This window comes from Triturus cristatus, chromosome 6, assembly GCF_964204655.1.
Source record: "Triturus cristatus chromosome 6, aTriCri1.1, whole genome shotgun sequence".
NCBI lineage: Eukaryota > Metazoa > Chordata > Amphibia > Caudata > Salamandridae > Triturus > Triturus cristatus.
Window position 1 is genome coordinate 1,495,456,193 of NC_140589.1, and position 15,131 is coordinate 1,495,471,323.

The 15,131-nt window shown below is 46.1% G+C and overlaps 1 protein-coding gene across 2 annotated transcripts in view; it reads left to right on the top strand.

The window, feature by feature from the left end:
* LOC146821594 (uncharacterized) overlaps window positions 1–15,131 on the top strand; it is a 97,139-nt gene that overhangs the window by 57,189 nt on the left and 24,819 nt on the right. For both annotated transcript variants that reach the window (XM_085612620.1, XM_085612619.1), the window contains exon 4: window positions 13,840–13,934. In XM_085612620.1, coding sequence (XP_085468746.1) covers window positions 13,840–13,934 — 95 coding nt within the window. The remainder of the gene's footprint in view (window positions 1–13,839; window positions 13,935–15,131) is intronic.

Sequence of the window (15,131 nt, forward strand, 5' to 3'; positions counted from 1 at the left end):
ATTTTGGTAATGTTGATTAAAATTATAAAGTAGAAATAAAATCCTGAAAAAAGTACTTGAGTATTAATTTTGTTACCCGTTTTTTTTGCCATTGGGTAATTCAATTAAATATTGTGTTATAAAATAGTATGTGCTGTAGCAATTATTTAAATACATTTATATAAATGTTATTATCTAAATTATTAATATCAACCTCGAGTATCAATGTTAATACTCGAGTATTAATGTTAATGCTTGTGTATTAATATCCATTATTTACGTTTTAATACACTTCCCCACCCACTGTTTTCCCTGCATCCCGTTCCAGGGGTTTATTATACAAAAAATATATATATATTGCGTTGTAAGTGTGTGCGTTGTTGTAGTATGCGTTATAATGGATCATTCAATTTATTATACAACATTTGCATTGTAATGGTATGTGTTGCAAAAACTTGCGATGTAATGGTAGTTGCGTTTTAAAAGTTACCTTGTAAACGCATGCGTTGTAACGTCATATATTCGTATTTAGCACATAGTACCAACAGAAAACTCTCATACAGTGCAAAGAATTACCACACCACCCTTCTTTATGAGTACTCATGGGGAACCACAAATGATTTGGAAAGTGGAAGAAAGTTTTCAACAACTATCTCATGGTTTGTGGCCTTAATTGTGAGTATTGAAAGAAAAGTGGCACTATTGTTACATTGTTTGGGTGCTGATGGGCAAGAAACCTTATAGCACTTACCTGAGCTAGCTGAGGATGATGAAAGGGGTTTAATGGTTTTGAAATATGCTTAAGGGAACTAGACAACCAATTTGTACCCAGAATAAGCATAATCCTGGAGAGATATCATATTGGGAAAATGAAACAGAAGGAAGGTGAAAGTATAGAGGAGTTTTTTTCCGCACCTGAGAAAACTAGCAACAACATACAAGTTTGGCTTATTACTTGATGAACGTATTTGTGCCCAGCTCTTGTTAACATGCTGCAACATTGATAGAATAAGAGAAAAATGATAGCTCAAAGATGACCCCCCGTCCCCCTTAAGTGAAGTTCTCTTTGTTTCCAAGCAGTTAGAACACATGGTATACTGTGTAAAATAACAGAAAGTTGAAGTTAAATGTAACACACATGAAGAAAATGGGGAGGTAAATGCTGTGAAAGAGAAAAGGAGAGAGTTTTTAAAGAAAATTACCTGATATTTAAAGGGCGATGTTACAGATGTAGAATGACAGGCCATATGGCTAATTGGAGAGAATAACCTGCGTGAATGGCTGTATGCAATGGTTGTGGCATGAAGGGACACTTAATTGCATGTTGTAAAAGTAAGAAGTATGAAAAAAGAAGCAAAAGCTCCAAGGTATCAGAAATATGTGATGAAATAGTACTGCAGGTGGGTGATGCAGATGAGGGCAGTCGTAATGATATTGTGAAAATAGAAGAAATACATTTAGAGACAATGTTTGATTCATGTTCTAGGCTAACTATAATTTCTGAAAAGGTCTTTCAGGAAAAGTTCAAAAATAGGCCAACCCATAATTATGAAAGTTTACTTCATAGGGAGAATTCATTACCAATGAAGATATGTCCAAACAAAATGTAAAAATCATGCTACCCCTGTAGTATCCAAGGTCCATAGGCTTCAGCTGAATGTCCAAGATGCTGTGAGAAGAGAGTTTGAAAAATTGTGTGAACAAGATGTTATTGAACCAAGCGAAGCCTCATCGTGGTAGCACGTAAGGCTGTTTGATAATACAATGGGCCTATGTGTGGATCTCAGGGCCCTAAATAAAAAGGTATTGGTTGATTGACTTCCCTTACCCACAGTTTCTGAAATGTTCACAGCTTTAAAGGGGACCGAAATTTTCTCCACTCTAGGCTTGGCATCAGCTTATTACCAAGTACATCTGCATCCCGAGTCACAGGACCTCACCATCATTATTACACTCCTTGGTGTGTGAAACATGGATGGCTGTCTGTTTAGGGGAGCATGCTAATTCCCCCAGTGGGTGTAGTTAGCAAACTCATAAACGTGGCACATGAAGGCCACTTTGGATTCTCCAAGACAAAAGAAAGGCTAAGGATGGGCCGGGTATGGACATCCAAATAGAAAGGTCCATAAGAGTGCATGTTGTGTAACTTAATTGACAAAGTTTTATGGAACCAATCTTTTTATTATTAAGGAGAGTCAGAATAAAAGAGCACAGCTTGATACCTACAACTGCAGACTGGCAGCGCTTACATCATATATAATTACACAGCTGTATGCCCACAACCCTGAGGCCGGCAGAGTCTCAATAATTGTGTCAAGACTGTATAAGCATAGACTCATATACCTAAAAATGAAAAGACAAAAAAGGCAAGACTTTGAATAACAACCCCTCCCCCCACCCCCCTCCCACAGTCCGCACCAGTCATCCCTCCCCCACCCCCAGGCCTCATAAACAGAAATAGTCCTTGATTGCCTCCCATGATTACAGCTGCAACAGTAATTAGGGGGCGTCTTGCGGTAACAATCAAAGAATTTGTAGATATTTGGGGCATGTGATCTCTCTCAGCTCTTTGGATAGCAGTTATAGAAAAGGGGCCCATAACTCAGCATATGACTCTCCCTTATTGTCAGCCACCATAGACAGTCGCTCCATAGCCAACACTATCCATAGTTTTTAAAGCCAAGCATTAAATTCAGGGATAATCGTCGTCCCCCAATGTGCTAGGATTACTTGTCATGCTTCTAATAGGGCTAGCGCAATTTGTCTGCCCCTCAGAGAGAGAAGGGGAAGGTTAGAGGGTTTGATAGCCCTAAAATGGTGTATGCAGGGAATATAGGTATGGAAGTACCAAAAGCCTTGCCTATATTACCTAGCACCCCTGTCCCGTAGCGCTGCAGTTTGGGACAGTGCCACAATAAATGCACTAAGGATCCTGTCATCCCACACCCTCTCCAACATAGTTCTGATTAGCTTTTGTCCCAGCTGTGCATCCATGCTGGTGTATAGTTTCTGATGGATACATCTGCCAGTGGATTCCTCACCTTGTGAATATCCCCTGCGCCAGCATTCCACGGAACTTTTTTCCCCAGCTCTCTACGCCGACTTGGACGACGTCATAATGCATCGGCTCCGCTCGCGACTCCGTATGACGTCACCGGAGCCATAAGAGAGCCCCGTCGGCGTGATGACGTCAGTTCCCTTTTTTCCGCGCCGTCGACGCGCAACGGTTTTTCCAGTACTCTCCTGCTACTTTGTAGTTGTTAGGTGTTACTGTTGGAGAAAATCTGTAATGTCTTCGACGAGGAAGTCGGGTTTTAAGCCCTGTAGGGAATGTGGGGGCCACATGTCTATGACGGACCCCATGATGATTGTTTGTGGTGCCTTTCTTCTGACCACGATGTCGAGGAGTGTTCAAGCTGCAGGAGGATGAATCCGAAGGCGTTGAAGGAGAGGAAGGGGAAGCTTTTTATGGCCAAGGTCGGAAAGGAGAAGAGAGGTAGAAAGAAGGAGAGGTCGAGGCCGGAGTCTTCGACTTCGAGGTCATCGAAGTCTAAAAAACATCATAAAAAAAGGAAGCATCCCTCTCGGCGCCGGTCTTCTAAGAACAAGGCGTCCAGATCGGCTTCGCCTCGACAACGTCGAAGTAAGGATTTGTCTCCTTCTCCTTCTCCTAAGTCTTCGGAAGGATCTCCTTCGCCGAAGCGGACTCCAGCGCGGTCACTGGCGCAGTCCCCGGCGCAGTCACTGGCGCCTTCACCGGCGTCATCTCCGGTTCCAGTGGAGTCGTCTGTTTCTGATGATGAGCAGGAACAAAGGAAGGAGCCTTCTCCAGGGCCTGAGGATCCTTCGGCTCCGGTAGAGGACACTGCGGCGCCGTTGCCAAGTACTCCGCAGATGGATACAGGATCGGTTCCTTATCCGCAGTTCCCGGCTCCAGGTACTGATTCTTCGCATTTTTTAAATGCCATGTATGGAATCTTCAATCGGGCTGCCTTCCCATCCGGTGCACCGACTGGTCCCGTGGGTCCTATGGCGTATGCTCTAGGGGTACCGCAGCAGTATGCACAGGCCCCGTTTATGCCTTTTCTGCCGATGGCGCCTTCGTGGCAGTTTCCGGCGCCGTCTGATCCATCGCGACTCCGGCTGGATCATCAGGCTTCGGAGCCTTCCTCGACGCCGTTGCCGACTCCATCGGCGCCGCGTCCGGTGCCGCCGACTCCGTCTTTGGCGCCGCCGACTCCTACACCTCTGGTTCCACCGACGCCGCATACGGCGCTGACGACGCCGGCTCCACGGATTCGGTTGAGAAGGGAGGCCCAAAGAGCCTTGGATGAGGAAAGGTATAGAGTGGAGGTAGAGGAAGGTGAAGTGGACACGTCCTCTGCTGAGTTTGGAGGGATACAAGAGGCTAGTGGCCTGGATACGACTCCTGAGTGGGAGCATACTTCATCTAGGTCATCTCCACCTCAGGAATTGATTCCTTATCATATGGTTATAAAGAAGGCGGCAGAGTTGTTGGATTTACAGTTGCCCTCTGCGGAGTATAAATCTAATCTGCTGACAGAGGTGTTGCATTCACCTACTTCGACTTCGGAGCCTTTACTGCCTTTTAATGAGGCTATTTTGGAGCCTGTTTTGGAGGTATGGCGAAAACCACTTTCTTCTCCGGCGGTTTCCAGGCAGGTGGCGAGAAGATACAGGGTGGCACCTGGGGATCCAGATTTTCTTTCTACGCACCCGTCTCCAGAGAGCCTTGTTGTGCAGGCGTCCTCCTCTAAGCATGCTTCGGGAGCGTTCCCTCAGTCTCCTGCGGACAGGGAGTCCAAAAAGGTTGACCAGGCGGCTAAGAAAACTTTTTCTTCAGGAAGTATGGCACTTAAGTCTACCAATGCCACGTGCTTGCTGGGTCGTTATGTGCATGCCTTAATGGACTCAATGAAGTCTTTAGCCCCTAAGCTGCCTGAGGGTGATAAGGCGTCCTTCATGGAGGTGGTCGCAGATACTCAAGCTGCTGCTAGACAAGTGATTCAATCGGGGCTTGATACAGCAGATTCAGTGGCGAGAATAATGGGCTCGTTTATAGCCACAAGAAGGCAGGCATGGCTCCGTTCATCTGGTTTCTCCACGGACGTTCAGGCCACATTGGTGGATTTGCCGTTTGATGGACAGAAATTGTTTGGAGAAAAGGCTGACTCCGCCCTACAAAGATTTAAGGACAGCAGGGTAACAGCTAAATCTTTGGGTCTGCAAGCTCCTGCTTAAGGATTTGGTTTAAAAAAGTTTAGGCGTTTCGGAAGGTCTTCATTTCGCTCCTTCCGACAGCCTCAGCAGCAGCAACAACAGCAGAATCCCCTCTATAGGTCCTATAGAGGGAGACCAAGGGGTCGAGAGGTTCTGGACGCAACCCTTCTTCTTCTTCCTCCTCCTCTGCTCCCAATGAGGCTTCAGGGAAGCAGCCCTAGATCCCCCATCCTGGATCATGTAAGACCTGTGGGGGGTCGGGTGTCCTACTTTCTGCGGGGTTGGAAATCTGTTACGACAGACCTTTGGGTTTTGAACCTTAGGGAGACTGGGTACGCCCTTCCCTTTTGGGAGTTTCCTCCCCCTTACCCTCCTTGCCAAGGTTACTGTTCAGAGGACCATCTGCTTCTTCTGCAGAAGGAGGTTCTGGCTTTGCTTCAAAAAGGGGCGATAGAGGTGGTTCCGGAGCAGGAAAGGGGTCAGGGATGCTACTCCCAGTATTTCCTGATTCCCAAAAAGGACGGCAAATTGCATCCGATACTGGACCTCCGAATCTTGAACTTTTACCTGAAACAGGAGAAATTCAAGATGCTGACCCTTGCACAGGTTCTTCAGGCGTTGCAGCAAGGAGACTGGATGGTGTCGCTCGACTTGCAGGACGCGTACTTCCATGTCCCGATCCTGAAGTCGCACAGGAAGTATCTCCGTTTTACAGTTGGGTCGCAACATTACCAGTTTGCGGTCCTCCCGTTTGGTCTTACTACCGCACCTCGAGTCTTCACGAAGGTGATGGCAGTAGTGGCTGCTCATCTCAGGAGGTCGGAGATTCCAGTTTTCCCCTACCTGGACGACTGGCTTCTGAAGGCAGAGTCCCCAGAGATGGTGCAGCGTCATCTGCAGGTAACATCTCAGCTGTTATTCGACTTGGGTTTTTCGATCAATGTGCCCAAATCTCACCTGGTGCCCTCTCAACGCAACCTGTTTATAGGGGCGGTACTGGACACTACTGTGTGTCGAGCATTTCCTCCTCCTCAAAGAATTCTCGACATTCAGGAGATGGTCCCTTTATTCCACAATGGAGCTGTTGTTCCAGCTCTGAAGGTCCTTCGCCTGCTCGGTCTGTTCGCTTCCTGCATTCTGTTGGTCAGCCATGCACGCTGGCACATGAGGGCGCTCCAGTGGTGCCTCCGCAAGCAGTGGTATCAGCACAACGGAGATCTCAGTGAGTCGATCAGGATCTCCAGAGAAGCTGCAGTGGATCTGTCTTGGTGGAGAGTGGAGGGCAACCTGTCTCAAGGAAAGCCCTTTCATCTTCCTCCATCGGTGGCCACAGTGATAACGGATGCCTCTACCCTAGGGTGGGGTGCTCATCTGGGGGATCTGGAGATCAAGGGTCTTTGGTCTCCAGAGGAAAGGTTGCTTCACATCAACCTTCTGGAATTGCGGGTGATTCGTTTGGCGCTCAAGGCCTTCCTCCCTTCCCTGGTCAGTCGATTCAAGTCCTGACAGACAACACTACCGCGATGTGGTATGTCAACACGCAGGGAGGAGAAGGGTCTCTTTGTTTTTGCAGAGAGGCCTTACGTCTATGGTCCTGGGCTCAGGACCATCGGATTTGTCTGATGGCAAATCATCTGGCCGGGGTGCTGAACGTACGTGCGGACAGTCTCAGTCGGCAGTTCTCCGCCGATCACGAGTGGAGGCTCCATCCGGAGGTGGTTTGTCACGTCTTTCGGGCGTGGGGGACACCTCGGGTGGACCTGTTTGCCACCCGCGAGAACGCGCACTGCCTGTCATTCTGCAGTCTCCAGTTTCCGATGCAGGGGGCGTTGGGGGACACGTTTCAGTTGAGTTGGGGTTCACGACTCCTTTACGCATTTCCTCCCATACCCTTGATTCCTCGGGTTCTGTGGAAGATTCGCCAAGACCGGGCCCACGTCATATTGATCGCCCCGGATTGGCCAAGAAGGGTGTGGTGCACAGATCTTCTCAACCTCTCCTCATGCCCTCCGCTCCGTCTCCCTCTGAGGGCAGACCTCCTCTCGCAATCGGAGGGGCAGGCTCTACACCCCCACCTCCAGAGCTTACACCTTCATGCCTCGAGATTGAACAGGGCAACCTGAGTTCATTCTCTCTCCCGCCTGATGTGGTGGATGTTATTTTATCGGCCAGGCGACACTCCACCAAGTCCATTTATTCCTACAGGTGGTCGAAATTTGTTAAATTGTGTGGAGAGAGATCCATTGACCCTTTAAAAGCCCATCTTTCTAATGTGCTTCAGTTTGCTCTTTCCTTGGCTCAGCAGGGCTGTGCTGTGTCCACGGTTAAGGGCTATCTATCTGCCTTATAGGCTTTTCTATGTCTTCCTGATCAAACGTCGCTATTTAAATCTCCGGTTGTACTGAGGTTTATCAAGGGTCTTACAAACATGTTTCCTCCTACTCCCTTTGTAATGCCACAGTGGGACCTTATTCTTGTCTTGACTTTTCTGATGGGGTCCCCGTTTGAGCCTCTTCATAGCTGTCCTTTGAGGCTGTTGTCCTTTAAGGTGGTCTTTCTTGTGGCCATAACCTCGGCAAGGAGGGTGAGTGAGCTTCAAGCTCTTAGTTCCAAACCCCCTTTTCTTACATTACATGCTGAAAGGATGGTACTTAGGACATGGGCTGCTTTCCTGCCTAAAGTAGTTACTCCGTTTCATTTGGGGCAGTCTATTACTCTCCCTGTTTTTTATCCACCTCCTCATCCCTCCAAAGAGGAGGAAAGACTCCATCGCCTGGATCCAAAGAGGGCTGTGAGTTTTTATTTGGACAGAACGAAAGACTTTCGTCTGGACGATCAGCTCTTCGTGGGCTATGTTGGTCATTCGAAAGGAAGAGCGGTGCACAAGCGCACTTTATCGAGATGGATTATCCTTGCCATCAAGATCTGCTACGCCCTGGCTGGTAAGACTCCTCCTGAGGGTATTAGAGCTCATTCAACTAGAGCAAAATCGTCTACATCTGCTTTGGCCAGGGGTGTTCCTGTGGCAGATATTTGTAAAGCCGCGACTTGGGCCTCCCTCCATACTTTCACAAAGCATTATTGCTTGGACTCTGAGGAGGGAGGGCCACTTTGCGCGCTCTGTCTTGCAAGACTTTTTGGTGTAGGAAGGTGGACACCCTCCTCCGGGAGTGGGGACTGCTGTGGGAATCTATTCACAAGGTGAGGAATCCACTGGCAGATGTATCCATCAGAAGAACAAGTTACTTACCTTCGGTAACGCTTTTTCTGGTGGATAGAGTATCTGCCTGTGGATTCCTCACTGGCCCACCCGCCTCCCCGTTGTCCACCTTTGTATACCTTAAAAGTTGTCTTGCTTGAGATGTTGTTATACTTTCTTGTATATTGGTAGGAAATGCTTGTTTTATTTAGCTTTCCTTTTCCTTGTATACTTTGTGTATATGATTGTATTTTGTATACTGTGTATACTTTGTATCTGTCGTTGGTCCACCTGTGCGCCTCGGAGGCACGGTAAAAATGGGTGGAACTGACGTCATCACGCCGACGTGGCTCTCTTATGGCTCCGGTGACGTCATACGGAGTCGCGAGTAGAGCCGATGCATTATGACGTCGTCCACGTCGGCGTAGAGAGCTGGGGGGAAAAGTTCCGTGGAATGCTGGCGCAGGGGATATTCACAAGGTGAGGAATCCACAGGCAGATACTGTATCCCCCAGAAAAAGCGTTACCGAAGGTAAGTAACTTGTTCACCAGTACGATAAAACCTTAAATGCGATTTCCGACCCTGCCGTGTTATGTGCTGTGTGGTACGCACGATAATGTATATCAGCCCATTCTTTATCAGAGAGTGTCCTTCCCAATTCTGCCTCCCACCGGTCTTGACCCTTTGTTCGTCTCCCCATGTGACCTGTAGAAAGCATTGAGTACAATTCAGAAATCAGGCACAGGTCATCCTTCTTGCAAATCAACCATTTTTCAAATGTCGTAAGCGGCTGTGACGCCCCTCCGTGGCAGGAGGACGATGTAACCCAACGACAAATCTGGTGGTATGCAAACTCATCAGATGGGGAGAGGTCCTATTCACATTTCAGCTGTTCAATTGGGATCAATCTTTTTGTATCAAATAGCGATCCAGGCCTCTTGCACCCCTCCTCCCTCCATCTTTGGAACACTGCCGAATCACGGCCTAGTGGAAAGTCCGGGTTATCCACTATCGGGGTTATTGGAGATGGAAAAGTGGTCCAGCCACTCTTGCAAGCCATCGCATTCCACACCTTCATAGTTAAAGACGTAACTAAGGAGGAATACAATCCCTACGCTCTGTGTGTGCGGTGTAGCCAAATCTCTCGCCATATGTTGACCCCTGCTATTGATTGATCCATAAAATTCCAGTGTTTACCAGACAGGGGTCTGTTCCATTCTACAATATACCGGAGGGTCGATGCTTGATGATATTGGGTAATCATAGGGAGTCCTACTCCTCCTTCCTTCCTTCCTAGCGAGCATCAGTTGTGAAAACGATATGCGCAGCTTTTTCCCTCCCCAGACAAATTTATTGATTAGGGACTGTAGTTCGCCCAACGCTTTTGGCGGTGGTGCCAAGGGAATCGTTTGAAAGATATAAAGAATACGGGGGAGGATCGTCCTTTTTACAGCCGCACTTCTCCCAAACCCGGCCATCCGAAGCTGTTTGATCAAGCAAGATCGCATAATTTAGGGCCACAGCTCGTGAAATGGTAGGGGCTAGCCGAATACCCAAGTACAATATGTCTTGCTGTGTCCATTGAAATGGAAACTGATGCTGGATACGGTCTACTATAGCCTGAGGAATCGACAGATTCAGTATGGGCAATTTATTCAGATTGACTTTAAAGCCTGTGGCGTCGCTAAATGTATCTAATTCTAGGAGTAATGCAGGCAGGGTAGTTTGAGGGTTAGTAAGCGATAATATACCATCATCAGCATATAAACTGGCCATGTGAGTGTCATTCCCAAACTTCAGTCCCTCAATTTGTGGGTCGTCCCTCAGGCGTTGCGCAAAAGGCTCCATATACAGAGCAAATAAAAGGGGAAACAGGGGGCATCCCTTCCTTGTCCCGCGGGAGATCGGGAATGTAGCGGAAGTTGTACCATTCACTCAGACAAAGACCCTGGGAGCCCGATAAATGTAGTTGATCCATCTGATATAATTTTCACCAAACCCAAAATATCACAGTGTCAGTGACAGATAAGACCAGCTCACCCTATCGAAAGCCTTCTCTGCGTCTATGGATAAAAACAGCTCATGCCTTTGTGATCTCTGCACACAATCCATGAGGTGAAAAAGGCGCTTAGCATTATCTCCCCCCTACCTAGGAGGAATAAAACCAGCCTTGTTGGTGTCAACCAGGTCTGCCATCAGAGGGTTTAGGCGAGCTGCCAAGACACTAGCAAATATTTTCGGATCGATGTTTAATAAGGAAATGGGTCTGTATGACCCACACTCAGTGGGGTCTTTAGAGGGTTTTAAGATAACTGAGGTAGCCGCTTCTGACATGGAATTTGTTACTGATCCTGTCTCCAGGAATGAGTTGACTAATTGAGTCAAGAAGGGTGCTAGTTCCTGACAGAAAGACTTGTAAAACAGGGCAGAGCAGCCATCCCGGCCCGGGGTCTTTCCCCGTTTTAAGCCGGAGATTTCAGAGATTACTTCTTCTATGCATATCTGTTGGTCAAGCTGCTCAGCCGTAGATTTTGGCAGGCTAGAGAGGGTACAGTTCTCTAAATAAGAGCAAGGGTCTAGTACCGGTGGGTCCTTCCCCATATAGAGTGTGTGATAAAAGGATCTAAAGACATCTATTATTTGCGAATCAGCACTGACCTCCTCCCCAGATGGTCTTTTAAACGCCAGAATCGAGGATGTCTGTGTTTTAGCCCATAGCCTCTGTGCACAAAATATATGGCGTAGTCTGAGAAGTGCATACTCTGCCCTATCTAGGTCTAAACGTTTCAATAAAAGTCTTTTTTTCTCTAGTTCTCTCCACACCCTTGGAGCCCCGTTCTTTTGTGTATTGATTCCATTTCTGCCACTCCGTGCTCAAGCTCTTGTCGTTTTTCTCTCCTGACCTTATTCTCTGCTGCAGAGGTTGCGATAAATTCTCCTCTCATCACCATTTTCAATGCCTCCCAGACAGCAGCCAAGGATGCGGTCCCCACATCATTAAACTGTAGGTATTCTACTAGCTTATTTTTTATCGCCGCCACGATCTCTGGGGAATGCAAGAGGCCTTCCCTCAAGCTCCAGCTACGGGGAGTTGTCTGGGTATGGTGTGTGTGGATGCTACCCGTGATTAAAGCATGGTCAGAGAGAGATCTAGGCTCAATAGAAGAGTCCACTAATCGGCGAGCCAGTGGCTTGGAGGCAAAAAAGTGGTTCAGCCGAGCATACGATTTATGGGCCGCAGAGTAATAGGTATAGTGTTTCACTCCAGTGTGATGAGAGCACCAGACATCCTGCAGACCATTATCTGCCAACCACCCCAAACCCCGGAGGAGAAGGCCCCGGCCTGTATCGACCTCTGTCCAGACCGATCCATTTCTGTGTCCATCACCAGGTTAAGATCACCTTGTGTTTGCTAAGATCACCTCCCACCAGTACAGCCGCATCTGGGGATGTCAACACCTCTGCTTTAAGAGTAAATGATTCTTGTTGGGTATTAGGGGTATAGATAGAGGCCAATGTGATGTATGTGTTATCCCATAAAATTCTAATCGCCAACAGACGCCCTCGTATTTCAGCTAGAGTGGCCACTACCTTACCAGGTAAATGTGCTTGGATTGCCACCACATTTTTCTTGGCCGGTCCAGAGGACCAGAATTGCTGTGGGAAGCGTCTTGTGCGCATAGTGTCCCTAGAGAAAAGGTGAGTCTCTGTAAAAGGCAAATGCCCCCTCCCAAAATTGTCAACAGAGAAAGGATTGCAGACCGCTTCACTGGGTTATTCAATCCTCTAACATTTAGGCTTACAACCTTTAGATTTCTACCCATACCCCATTCCTACCCATAGTTTGAGATTAAGGTTGATACGCCAGCTGATGCATAATTTCTTCCTCCCTGGCCCCCCGGACCATCATGAGTGAAGCTCAATTACTCTGCGGTCAAGGACAATTCAAGTCAGCCTCCTGTTGTGGAAACTAATAACAATAGCAGTATGCTAGATAATGAGACCCACATGATGAATAGAGGCATAAACAAACATCATGTTTTATGAAGAAAGGGGGATCTGTGGTATCTCCCAAGTGTTTCCTTCCCTGCTTCTACCCCCTTCATGTACAATGGAATATTCTGTTCCGGGGATTTTATCAGCGGTTAACCGCGATTCAGATCTGTGTTCTCTCAGCTGTGGCTGGGATGTTTGGCAATAAACATATGTCTTCACTACATTGGGCTCCTTGTGATGATTTTATCCAGCGTTCCAACAAAGATGATTAAGAAAAAGGAATCAGATAAAGGAAAATATTGATAAACAATGAAAGGGATCAAGAAGGGATACGAAAGGAGAGAAAGCTTAGCCCTGAGGATCCTCATTTCCTTTATAAAGAGATGTAAGAAATCCTTTGTTTACTATTTATTCTTTTGTCAAGGTGGCAACCAAAAGTGATATGTATTTACATCACAGGATAGAGTGATATCGGGGTTCATGTTATGTTCCCTAGTATCTCTGCTTGAATGCTCCTCCTGTTTGGGGTTGAGTGTCACTACTCTACTGGTGAATAGTAACCCTATTTTAGGAGTCCCTCATTTAAGCTCTGAGATTCTTTCTCTTGGGATGGATACACCTTCCACTATTCTGCAAGGCATTCAAAGGATGGTGATTCCCTATATCGTCACATTACCTGAGGCGCTGAGATTCAAATCGCCAACCGGTGTGAACTTCCTTCTGTCGGATTCGCATCTTCCAAGCACAACAGCTGGGAAGTGTTCTCCTTTTTTTTTTAAATTATTTTTATTGAATTTTCAAATCAAACAATAAGTTACAAACAAAAAACAAATTCTAAACTAAAGGCAGATCACATATTCAATAACAACCTCCTAGGAAGAAACATTTTTGGCATACATGGGTCAGAGTGGCCTACAATAGACGGGAAAACAAACAATATGGCAGTGTTAAATACACATGAAATCAAATATACACAAATATGCTTATCGAAAACATGGAGATATGCAAACATAATACCGCAAAGGAAGAGTTCTCCTGCATAACCAAACTGTACATTATTTCAATTTCTCTACCTTTATGCGCTCCCATTAACTATCTTGAGTCAACTCCTATATGTAAAGATGTAGTCCTACATAGATGGTTGTTGGATGGTTAGTTGGTTAGATAGATAGGTGGGGACGAGGGTGGAGGGGGTTTAATCAATAAATATAGATAGTGAACACATATGCCCATTACTAAGCTATGGAAACCATACAATTTACCTAACCAAAATAAAATACATTTATCAGAATTGATTTGAAATGATACTACAGATTAAATGAACATGCAATGTACTTTGTGTCATATTGTATTTGTTAAAGTTAGTTGTTTGAATTTCTACTGTTTACCTGAAGTATCCTGCATTTTGTTTCGTGGATTGCAGGTCACATACTGGAGAAAAGCCGTATATTTGTGAAGACTGTGGAGCTTGTTTTGCTGATAAAGGCAAACTTAATGGCCACAAACGAACTCATACAGGTTAGTGTAACACAAATGCATATTGTTCTTTTTTCAAAAATGGCCTCATGAAGTTTCAACTAATTATTACAGTCAACACAAGAGGAATAAAACTCCTAAGAAAAGTAAGGACTAGAATTAATGTCACTGACCTCCTGAATGGTCAATAATACATTTTGCCTGTGCCTTTGTAAGGACTGTCACACAGCCTACCATCTTCCAGGCAATCATTCCTCTGCTGCCCATTGACAAAGCCTGAAATGTGCTGCATTCTGAAACAGTTTCCAGAGAAGTCAAATACAAGAAGTTAGGACTGAATTGTGAGGAAACCGTTCTGCTCTTAGCATTTCAACCATTGTGGTAAAATATTAGCAATTTGACGCTACCAGGCATGGCCAGATTGCATTTTGGATGCTGGGTTCTTAACACTGTACTTGCTGTAGATGTGCAAAGTGGAACCTACATGGAAACTGTGCTTCTGTGGATTTGAAGCACGCTGAGTCTTTCCTCATCCTCCACATGGATAACATGCTTATAAGCGCAGAGTAAGGGGCAGAGGCTGTGCTTTTACCTGCTCTGAGGGAACTGAATCCACTCTATGTCATTGAATCCTAGCTCCTTTTTTTATTAGCCGGCATAACAGTCAGCGTATCAGACTGAGGCAATGAGTGGTGGAGGCAAAACCATAGGCAACAAGTATGTGCAATGCAATAGGTCTCGCATTTACGAGAGTTTGAGCTATTGGCATTGTAAATGACAATGCCTTTTATTTATTTGTTGTTTTTAAAATAGATAAATAAAAGGCATTGTCATTTACTATCCCAATAGCTTAAACTCTCGCAAATGAGAGACCTATTACTTTGCAAATGCGTTCGGCGCCCGTTCTATAAAAATAAATAAAATAAGCGTTAGGATAGAGCGTGTCGTGCCTACAACAGCAGGCAGGACAAAGCAATTCGAGAAAATAGTGCTTGGAGGCTGTAATTAAAGCCTACCGAGTAAAAGCACATGTAACAGGAGGTGTCGTCATGGGAGGTTACAAAATTAGACAAGGCGGTACTAAGAAGGGACAACTAAGCCTGTTGACCAATGAACAGCCACATTTTAAAGTGGACAATGGCACAAGCCAATGAAAAATATGGGTGGAGCTTCAAATCCCTACCTGAATACATTATGCCATGCAGTGCAGCGCATGCACTGTCCAGGCTCGACCTAAAA